The sequence below is a fragment of the Chiloscyllium punctatum genome, chromosome 49 (genome assembly GCF_047496795.1).
Source record: "Chiloscyllium punctatum isolate Juve2018m chromosome 49, sChiPun1.3, whole genome shotgun sequence".
Taxonomy (NCBI): domain Eukaryota; kingdom Metazoa; phylum Chordata; class Chondrichthyes; order Orectolobiformes; family Hemiscylliidae; genus Chiloscyllium; species Chiloscyllium punctatum.
In genome coordinates this window covers 38513513-38524910 of record NC_092787.1, presented here as the reverse complement: position 1 = coordinate 38524910, position 11398 = coordinate 38513513, and the positions used below count along the sequence as shown (strand labels likewise).

The following is an 11398-nucleotide window of genomic DNA, read 5'->3' as shown; positions in this document are numbered from 1 at the left end:
CTGTAGCACACTGTCCACTGTGTGACCTAATGTCCCAGACTGTAGCCCACTGTGTGACATAATGTCCCAGCCGTTAGCCCACTGTCCCAGTGTGTGACCTTATGTCCCAGAGTGTAGCCCACTGTGCCAGTGTATGACCTAATGTCCCAGACGTTAGCCCACTGTCCCAGTGTGTGACCTAATGTCCCAGACTGTAGCCCACTGTGTGACCTAATGTCCCAGACTGTAGCCCACTGTCCCAGTGTGTGACCTAATGTCCCAGACTGTAGCCCACTGTCCCAGTGTGTAACCTAATGTCCCAGACGTTAGCCCACTGTCCCAGTGTGTAACCTAATGTCCCAGACTGTAGCCACTGTCCCAGTGTGTGACCTAATGTCCCAGACTGTAGACCACTGTCCCAGTGTGTGACCTAATGTCCCAGACTGTAGCACACTGTCCCAGTGTGTGACCTAATGTCCCAGACTGTAGCATACTGTCCCAGTGGGTGAGATAATGTCCCAGACGTTAGTCCACTATCCCAGTGTGTGGCCTAATGTCCTAGACGTTAGTCCACTGTCCCAGTGTGTGACCCAATGTCCAAGATGTTAGCCCACTGTCCCAGTGTGTGACCTAATGTCCCAGACGTTAGCCCACTTTCCCAGTGTATGACCTAATGTCCCAGACATTAGCCCACTGTCCCAGTGTGTAACCTAATGTCCCAGACGTTAGACACTGTCCCAGTATGGGACCTAATGTCCCAGACTGTAGCCACTGTCCCACTGTGTGACCTAATGTCCCAGACTGTAGCACACTGTCCCAGTGTGTGACCTAATGTCCCAGACGTTTGTCCACTGTCCCAGTGTGTGACCTAATGTCCTAGACGTTAGTACACTGTCCCAGTGTGTGACCCAATGTCCCAGACGTTTGTCCACTGTCCCAGTGTGTGACCTAATATCCCAGACTGTAGCCCACTGACCCAGTGTGTGACCTAATGTCCCAGACGTTAGCCCACTGTCCCAGTGTGTGACCTAATGTCCCAGACGTTAGCACACAGTCCCAGTGTGTGACCTAATGTCCCAGACATTAATCCACTGTGTGACCTAATGTGCCAGACGTTAGTCCCCTGTCCCAGTGTGTGACCTAATGTCCCAGACGTTAGCCCACTGTGATCTAATGTCCCAGACATTAATCCACTGTCCCAGTGTGTGACCTAATGTCCCAGACGTTAATCCACTGTCCCAGTGTGTGACCTAATGTCCCAGACATTAATCCACTGACCCAGTGTGTGACCTAATGTCCCAGACATTAGCCCACTGACCCAGTGTGTGACCTAATGTCCCAGACTGTAGTCCACTGTCCCAGTGTGTGACCTAATGTCCCAGACATTAGTCCAGTGTTCCAGTGTGTGACCTAATGTCCCAGACATTAGCCCACTGTCCCAGTGTTTGACCTAATGTCCCAGACGTTTGTCCACTGTCCCAGTGTGTGACCCAATGTCCCAGACATTAGTCCACTGTCCCAGTGTGTGACCTAATGTCCCAGACATTAGTCCACTGTCCCAGTGTGTGACCTAATGTCCCAGACGTTAGCCCACTGACCCAGTGTTTGACCCAATGTCCCAGACGTTAATCCACTGTCCCAGTGTGTGACCTAATGTCCCAGACATTAGCCCACTGTCCCAGTGTTTGACCCAATGTCCCAGACGTTAATCCACTGTCCTAGTGTGTGACCCAATGTCCCAGACATTAGTCCACTGTCCCAGTGTGTGACCTAATGTCCCAGACGTTAGCACACTGTCCCAGTGTGTGACCTAATGTCCCAAACTGTAGTCCACTGTCCCAGTGTGTGAAATGTCCGTGTCTGACCTCATCCCCCAGTTTGTACATAAACAGTGCGGTTAAGTTTTCACTGCTGGCTTCCATGAAATTCCAATGAAATCCCTCTGTCCATACGGACATTGGGAAATGCTGTGGATCAAGAAAGCTGTCTGGATTTACCTGTCCTAATCTTCGGCAGCAAAGTTAATTGCAATGATGCAGTGAGCTGAGGGTTACAATCCCTGACTGGGCTGGGGGCGGGGGGGGGGGGGGGGAGGGGGGTTGTTATGCTTTCCTCTTTCTGCCTTAGGTGAGTCTTTATGTCAATGTGTGGCTGAGATCGCTGCAGGAAATATCTCCCTTGCACACCATCAGGCAGCTCTCAGGAATCTCTGCCCTGAAGGCCTCCAAAGCCTTTTGCCTTCTCCCCAAATTCCCATCTCAGTCTCCACCAGCCCGACCACGGCCCATGAGTGTGATCATTGTGAGGACATAATGGCACCATCATGACTGTGTTTACTCAACTCCACAGAAGATACTCTGAAACCTCCCTCCCTTTGTAGTGACTGCTCGATCGATCATTAACTCCACTGGGCCTCAGCTGTACTTCAGTGACGTAAATCCTTTCCTCGCACAACCCCACCGCTGTCCCGGCCTGACTAGAACACTGCCTGCTCCCCAGAAAGGGAGGAAGTCACCCTGACTTCTTAAGACCCTGAACTGGGAACAAGACGGGAGGGTCCGCAGCAACTGAGAGGGGTCTGTCTGTCCACCCACGGCAGTGAAATCCCAGTGATTCTCAGGGAGAAACACGGTGCGTTTCACAGCTTTCCCACCCCAGGGAACTCGGATATCCAGGCCCTTCGAATTAACAACATCCTTGTTGTAAAAGTCCGGGTGGTTTCCTTCTCCAGGCCTCTGTTGCTCTGCTAGGCCCCAGTTGGGGGTTAGAGGGTGACAAGGTTGTGTGGGGAGGGGAGGGGAGGGGTGGGGGTGGGGGAGGGGGAGGTCGAGGTGAGAAGGCCCACCCTGAGAGACGGCCTTCTCCCTTTCAGATCACACCCAGCCCCTGGGCAGAGAGTCCTTGTATAAAATACAATACCTACAAAGATATTAAACAAGCGCTGCCTCACATCATGTCCTCCAGTAGGTTGGGTTTGCGAACCCACTCGAGAGTCAGTGGCTCGGAGGCGGCCATGATCATACACATGAACTGCTTGCCCGTTCTCTTGTCAATGGGGTAAATGGTGGTGGGGGTAAATCTCTTATTGCTCTCCACGAACTCGCAGAGATCCTGGTAGATCTGGGGGTACTCGTGCCGCAGGAATACCCCTCGGATGCGGAGCTCCCGCTGCACGTTGATGAAGCATACCTCCCGGGCCCTGCGTCCTGCCTCGCCATCCTGCGCGATGTCACCGGTGCCCGGCGGCGGCGTCAGGATCAGGGTCTCCATCTCGTCGTCGGCCCTCAGCGCCTTGCCCTTCTTCTCAGGGCTACCGGAGGCCAGCGCAATCTTGGCGAACCTGCGCACCGTCGGCGTCTGGAGCCGGGGAGACGGGTTCTCGGGCACCTTCTGGCCCAGGGCGATGGACACGTTCAGCAGGAAGCACTCGTCTGGGTCGTAGAGCCGGGAGGCCTCCTGGATCTCTGTCAGGTACTCGCCCAGCGGCTCAGCGTAGCCATCTAACTCCCGCAGCGACAGGTAGGTGGGGGCCAGCAGCAGGCTCTCCAGGCCGTACTGCAGGAAGTTGTCGGCCGAGCCTGGGTTCGGGAAGCCCTGGAACAGGACCCCCTTTCCCCGGGACAGGTAGCCCATCCTGGCGATGCGGGAGAAGGCCTTGTGGGCCGCGTGGTTCTCGCGGCAGCTCCTCAGCACTCGCTTACAGGTGCTGCTGACCCGGCCATAGACGCAGGCCTCCTTGTGCATCTCCCAGTCGTCCTTGCGGCAGTTCCGCGAGCAGTAGTACGTGTAGCAGCTGTGGCACGACTTGAAGTAAAGCCTTGCGTTGAACAGGGTCTCGGTTAGGCCGCACTTGAGGTTCGAGCACATCATGGTGTCCACGTCATCCGAGACGCCGCGCTCTTGGGGAGGCCCGTCGCACGGACTTGGGTAGCTAGGGCTCCGTGATAGGCCTGGGCCCAGGCCCAGGCCTAGGCCCAGGCTGTGGGACTCAGGGCCCGGGCCTACTGTCCCCAGCTGGGCCTTGGCCTTCTGCGGCTCACTGGTGTGTACCAGCACGGTCCTCACGCCGCGGTCACCTGACAGGTCCTCAGCGGCAATCAGCCTCCTCAGCTGGTCAACCAGAGCGTCCGAGTCGCTGGGTTTGGCGGCCGGAGTCTTGCAGGTGTCGATTACCAGGTCGGCCAGCACGTCGTCCAGCTGCTGCTGCTTCCCGGGCCGGTGAGGACAGCCTCCCCCTCCAATCCCACCTCCCCCGGCTGCCATTGCCCCTGACGACGCTGGGCCCGAGCCCGGCTCCAGGTTACAGGAGAGCAGGTCGTTGAAGGAGGCGCTGAGGCCGTTGCCGCCATCCAGGGCCTGTTGCCGTCCGGACTCAGGCCTGACTCGGGCCTGCGACGGCCCATTAGCCCGCAGCTCGTTGTCAGTGATGGTGATCTCCGGGGTGATGTACCAAGCCCTCCCCTGGCTCCCCCTGCTGCCGTCCCCCTGGAGCTTGTCGGCCAGTGAGCTCTCGGACAGGGAGAGGGCGGCGTACCGCTGCGGGGACCGGGACAGGTTGACCACGGTGGGCCGGCGCCTGGACTCAGCCGAGCGGCCAGGCCTCTCCTGCAGGGGCAGGGTCTCGTAGCTGCGGCAGTCGGTGGCCGGGAACTCGGCCCGGTGTCTGCTCGGGGACAGGATGTTATCCCAGGACTTGGAGTAGTAACGGGACTCCGAGTCCAGCCTGTGCTGGTCGATGCCGTAGTACGAACCATGAGGGGACAGGGTGCTGGCTCTGCCTTCCCAGTAAGGAGGGCATTGAGATAGGTAACTCTGGTGGGCATGGGCAGCTCGGTACGTGCCCCACCAGTCGTGGTAATGCATTGGTGAAGTGTAACGATGTTGTGAAGGCCTGCCCCGCTCCTCAGTGTAGTAGATATTGGGCTGTGCCCCTGGGCGGGACAGTCTCCGGGGGTCGGGGTAAGGTTGCTGACTGAAGGCTGGCATAGTCTGGACCAGCTGTGGGATGCCCCTCCTGCCCTCGTCCTGGTGGTAGTACCGATGCGGGGAGCAGTTGTTGTGAGCGGTGAGTGTCCAGTAATCGCCGCCGAATGACTCGCTCGGAGAGTGAGTCCTCCCCGCCCGCCGGTTGGCTGGGACGGTCAGACTGCGCCCAGGCTGGCACTGCCAACTGCCCACGGCGCTCGGCTTTTGCGGGGTCTTCCACTTCCGCGAGGATGGGGTCATCGCCGGGTCCTCGGGCTTCATATCGACACGGTAGCGTACGTGTGCCCCTGCTCCGGCCTTGCCAACTGGGCACTCCTCGTAGCCCTCGCTGCTCTCGCTGACGTACAGAGGGGAGTACAGGCTGGCATCGCCCCGTTGGGGCTGCAGCTTGATGGGGTGCACCTCGTTGATCCTGGTCCGGGCCGGCTGAGGCTGGTCCCTCCTCGGTGAGGTTTCCGTCCTCTTGTGGGATTCCCTGTGCCCCCGCAGCGCCTCCCGGCCCCTGCGGGACAGCTCAGGTGAGCCCACCTCCACCGGGACAGGCCGGTAGATGGTCTTCACCCTGGGGGCACTCTTCGATCTGCCTCTCTTCTTGGTCTCTGGTCTGAAGGCCTCCCTAGGCTCCCCTGCGTGGGCACACAGCCTGCTGGTAACCAGCTCAGGAGCTGAGGAGCGGAGGTGGACTTGCCTTCCCAGTGAGTCCCAGGCAGGCTCAGGGCTGTTTGGCTGTCGAACACCTCGCCCAGGCATGTACTCCTCCATGGAGGCTCCGGACTCGGCCTGGCCGTCTAGTGACTGCAGGAAGTCAAAGCTTCGACACTGTCGCTTGTGAACGTAACGCTGGCTGTCCTGGGCAGAGGAGCTGAGCTTGGAGGCATCACACTTGCGCTGGGCTCGGTAGACTTTGGGCTCACCTGGCATTGGGCTGACTTTAATCTCTCGATACACAGTAGATACCAGTATGTCTGGTGGGTCTGTCCGTGTCATCTTAAAGGAGCTGTAACCTTCGCTGAATTTCCTCAGACCCTTTCACGATGAATCTACCCTGCAAAAAAGACAATTGAAATTTGGATTTTAAATTACTGCTTCAGGTATTGGTTTGAAGCTTCCCTGCTATCAGTGGCACACTCGCGGTTTATCAGGCCTGAGAGTCACGGGACTTGTAGTAGTGTGTGTGTGTGTGTGTGTGTGTGCTTTGTTACTGTCTGTGTGAAACACAGAAACTAGGAGTGGATGTAGGCCATTCAGCCCGCTCCCCCATTCTATATGATCATGTTGATTCGATTAGATGCCCTACAGTGTGGAAACAGGCCTTTTGGCCTAACAAATCCACACCGACCCTCTGAAGAGTAACCCATCCAGACCCATTTCCCTCTGACTAATTGACCTAACACTACGGGCAATTTAGCATGGCCAATTCACCAGACCTGCACATCTTTGGATTGTGGGAGGAAACCCACTCAGACACGAGGAGAATGTGCAAAACTCCAGACTGACAGTCACCCGAGGCTGGAATCGAACCTGAGACCCTGGCGCTGTGAGGCAGCACTGCTAACCACTGAGCCACCGAGCCACCCACCGTGCTTGTCCAGATTACACTGTGCACCCTCCTCACAGCTCACCCCCTCACCCAGCTTTGTGTTGTCTGCAAACGTTAGTTCTCCCAGCTAAATCATTAATACAGATTGTGAACAGCTGAACTCTGAGCACTGACCCTGTACTAGTCACTGGCTGCTACGTGGAAAAAGGCCCATGTATTCCTACTCTGTTTCCTGTCTCTTAACCAGTTCTCTGCCCATGTACACTACCCCAATCTCATCCATTATAATATTCATACTCATCTGTTAAATGGGACCTTACTAATAGTCTCCTAAAAGTCCAAGTAAACCACATCCACTGGTTCCACCTTATTAGCTCAACATATTGATTTGCTGGGTGTGGTTTTCCTTTTGTAAATCCAGACAGATTCTGTTCAATCCTACCACTCTTTCCCAAATACTCTGCTTTCAACCTTTTTTGATGGTGCTGCGTTTTAGGAAAGCATATTTTAGCAGGAGTTATACACTTAATGGATAGGATTATGAAACGTATAGGATTATGAAAGGACTGGACACTCTGGCAGGAGGGAACATATTTCCGTTGATGGGGGAGTGCCGAACCAGAGGACACAACTTAAAAATACGGGGTAGACCATTTAGGACAGAGATGAGGAGAAACTTCTTCACCCAGAGAGTGGTGGCTGTGTGGAATGCTCTGCCCCAGAGGGCAGTGGAGGCCCAGTCTCTGGATTCATTTAAGAAAGAGTTGGATAGAGCTCTCAAGGATAGTGGAATCAAGGGTTATGGAGATAAGGCAGGAAGAGGATACTGATTGGGAATGATCAGCCATGATCATATTGAATGGTGGTGCAGGCTCGAAGGGCAGAATGGCCTACTCCTGCATCTATTGTCTATTAATGGTAATGTCCTAGGGAGTGTTGCTGAACAAAAAAACCTTGGAGTGCAGGTTCAAAGCTCCTTGAAAGTGGAGTCTCAGGTCGATAGGATAGTGAAGAAGGCGTTTGGTATGCTTTCCCTTATTGGTCAGAGTATCGAGTACAGGAGTTGGACCGAAGGGTCTGTTTCCATGCTGTACATCTCTATGACTCTATGACTTGAACTGCAAACATCGTGTGCTGAAGCCCCCCAAGCAGAGCTTACAAATTGGCAGAGACAGAGCGAAGGAGTTGGTGTTTCCAGTCTGTGACCTTCCAACAGAGGTCAGCCAGGTTTGGGATCATCCAGGAAGGAGGAGGGGACTAAACTACAGTTCTCTGATCAGGTGGAAGACAGGACAGATCAAATGTCAAAAACAGAATGGTAGAGAAATGACAAAGGAAGCTTGGAGTTTAATGTGGAAAAGTGTGAGGTGATTCACTTTGGAAGGAGTAACAGGAATACAGAGTACTGGGCTAATGGTAAGATTCGTGGTAGTGTAGATGAGCAGAGAGATCTTGGTGTCCAGATACATAGTTCCCTGAAAGTAGCCACCCAGGTTGATAGGGTTGTTAAGAAGGTATACAGTGTGTTCGCTTTTATTGATAGAGGGTTTGAGTTTTGGAGCCACGAGGTCATGCTGCAGCTGTACAAAACTCTGGTGCGGCCGCACCTGGGAGTATTGCCTGCAGTTCTGGTCATCGCATTATAGGAAGGATGTGGAAGCTTTGGAAAGGGTTCAGAGGAGATTTACGAGGATGTTGCCTGGTATGGAAGGAAAGTCTTACGAGGAAAGGCTGAGGGAACTGAGGCTGTTCTCATTGGAGAGAAGGAGGCTAAGAGGGGATTTGATAGAGACATACAAGATGATCAGAGGATTAGATAGGGTAGACAGTGAGAGGCTTTTTCCTAGGAGGCTGACGTCAGCTTGTACGAGGGGTCATAGCTGCAAGTTGAGGGGTGATAGATTTAAGACATCAGAGGCAGGTTCTTTACTCAGAGAGTGGTAAGGGGGTGGAATGCCCTGCCTGCCAACGTAGTAACTCAGCCACATTAGGGAGATTTAAACAATCCTTGGATAAGCACAAGGGTAATGATGGGATAGTGTAGGGGATGGGCTTAGATGAGTTCACAGGTCGGTGCAACATCAAGGGCCAAAGGGCCTGTTCTGCACTGTATTGTGCTATGTTCTATGTCCAGGAGTAAACTTGAGGGCAACATATAAACTGATGAAGAAAGCGTCTGGAGGTATGTGAAAATTATTTAAGACAAAATGAGGAACAAAGAGAAGGCAGATCAATTAACTGTATACTTTGGTTCGGTCTTACCAAAAGAGGACACACATAGCATCAGAGTGTTTGGGAACACAGGGTCTAGTGAAGGAAGTCAGTATTATTAAGGAAATGCTGTGGGGGAAATTAACGGGATTAAAGGCAAGAAGTCCAATAATCAATGTACTTTAGGAAGTGGGTTAGAAGTCGTGGATGTTTTAATGGTCATCCTTCAAGATTCCACGGACTGTGAATTGGAGGGTAGCTAATGGAACCCTACTATTTAAAAAGGAAGGAGAGAAAATAGTGAATTATAGACCGGCTAGCCTGACTTCGTAGTGAAGAAATGGCGACAGTCATAGACTCAGAGAGATGTACAGCACAGAAACAGACCCTTCGGTCCAACCATCCACACCGACCAGATACCCCAACCCAAATCTAGTCCCACCTGCCAGCACCCGGCCCATATCCCTCCAAACCCTTCCTATTCATATACCCATCAAATGCCTCTTAAATGTTGCAATTGTACCATCCTCTGGCAGCTCATTCCATACACATACCACCCTCTGGGTGAAAAGGTCTCGTTTATATCTTTCCCCTCTCACCTTAAACCTATGCCCTCTAGTTCTGGACTTCCCCACCCCAGGGAAAAGACTTTGTCTATTTATCCTATCCATGCCCCTCATAATTTTATAAACCTCTATAAGGTCACCTGTCAGCCTCCGACGCTCCAGGGAAAACAGCCCCAGCCTGTTCAGCCTCTCCCTGTAGCTCAAATCTGCAGGATTCACCTTTGCAAATTCAAATTCACCAGGAGATGGAGACACAGTGAACACCGAGAGGTTACACAAAGTTTCTCCAAATGAGAATGCAAGCGAGATTCAGAAATCAAAATGAACTTATCACCAGCTCATAACAACTGAGGGAAGTGGCCAATGATTATCAGGATAAAAGCAAGTGAGAGTCCAGTCAGGAAGCTCAGCTTCTGCATTCGGTGATCCCAGACAGTGGTAAGCATTCAACCACAGACAGGTGGATCAAATACACCTGGGGTCATACACTTTAGCTGTGGTTAACAAACTAATCCCACTGCCCTGCTGTCTCCCTGCAGCCCTGAATCAATCCCAAACAAATCCCACTGGCCACCCTTCCTGTCGTCAAGTATTAAGCTCAAACTAATTCCATGGTCCCACTCTCTCCCCATGTTCCTGTACTAAACTCAAACTAATCCCCTAGCTTACTCTCTCACTATACCTCTGTATCAATCAAAACTAATCTCGCTGGCACATTCTCTCTATATAGCCTGTATCAATCTGGTGGCTCTGTGGTTAGTACTGCTGCCTCACAGCGCCAGGGACCTGGGTTCAATCCCTGCCAGGGGCAAGTGTGCAGTAATAGGGAAATGGGTCTGGGTGGGTTACTCTTTGGAGGGTTGGTGTGGACTTGGGCTGAAGGGCCTGTTTTCACAGTGTAGGGATTCAGTGTGTGTGAGGGATGGGGCTGGGAGTGAGGATGAGATTGAGGAGTGAGTGTAAAGGATGAGATTGAGGAGTATGTGTGAGGATAAGGGTGGGTGTGAGGGATGGGGCTGAAGATTGCAAGTGAGTGAGGGATGTGCATGAGGGTGAGGGGTTGGTTTGGGAGTGAGGGCTGAGGGTAAGAGTGAGGGATGTGTGTAGAGTGAGTGTGAGGATGGATGTGAGGGACGAGGGTGAGGGGTGGGTGTGAATGTGAGGAGTGTGTGGGAGGGTGAGGGGTTGGTTTGGGAGTGAGGGATGAGGGTAAGAGTGAGGGATGTGTGTAGGAGTGAGTGTGAGGATGCATGTGAGGGACGAGGGTGAGGAGTGTGTGTGCGGGTGAGGGTGGGTGTGAGTGTGAGGAGTGTGTGTGAGGTTGAGGGGTTGGTTTGGAAGTGAGGGATGAGGGTAAGAGTGAGGGATGTGTGTAGGAGTGAGTGTGAGGGATGCATGTGAGGGACGAGGGTGAGGAGTGTGTGTGCAGGTGAGGGGTGGGTGTGAGTGTGAGGAGTGTGTGTGAGGTTGAGGGGTTGGTTTGGAAGTGAGGGATGAGGGTGAGGGATGCGTGTAGGAGTGATTGTGAGGGATGGGTGTGAGGGACGAGGGTGAGGGGTGGGTGTGAATGTGAGGAGTGTGTGGGAGGGTGAGGGGTTGGTTTGGAAGTGAGGGATGAGGGTAAGAGTGAGGGATGTGTGTAGGAGTGAGTGTGAGGGATGCATGTGAGGACGAGGGTGAGGAGTGTGTGTGCAGGTGAGGGGTGGGTGTGAATGTGAGGAGTGTGTGGGAGGGTGAGGGGTTGTTTGGGAGTGAGGGATGAGGGTGAGGGATGCGTGTAGGAGTGATTGTGAGGGAATGGGTGTGAGGGACGAGGGTGAGGGGGTGGGTGTGAATGTGAGGAGTGTGTGGGAGGGTGAGGGGTTGGTTTGGGAGTGAGGGATGAGGGTGAGGGGTGGATGTGAGTGTGAGGAGTGTGTGTGAGGGTGAGGGGTTGGTTTGGGAGTGAGGGCTGAGGGTAAGAGTGAGGGATGCGTGAAGGAGTGAGTGTGAGGGATGCATGTGAGGGACGAGGGTGAGGGGTGGGTGTGCGAATGAGGGTGAGGGGTGGGTGTGAGTGTGAGGAGTGTGTGTGAGGTTGAGGGGTTGGTTTGGGAGTGAGGGCTGAGCTGAGCGT

General features: G+C 53.7%; 1 protein-coding gene across 1 annotated transcript; it reads right to left on the bottom strand.

The window, feature by feature from the left end:
• Positions 1-2295: 2295 nt before the first annotated feature.
• On the bottom strand, positions 2296-6006 carry ajm1 (apical junction component 1 homolog). Its single transcript, XM_072566265.1, has one exon. The coding sequence runs from the start codon at positions 5950-5952 to the stop codon at positions 2926-2928; it is 3027 nt and encodes a 1008-aa protein (XP_072422366.1). The 5' UTR covers positions 5953-6006; the 3' UTR covers positions 2296-2925.
• Positions 6007-11398: the final 5392 nt, after the last annotated feature.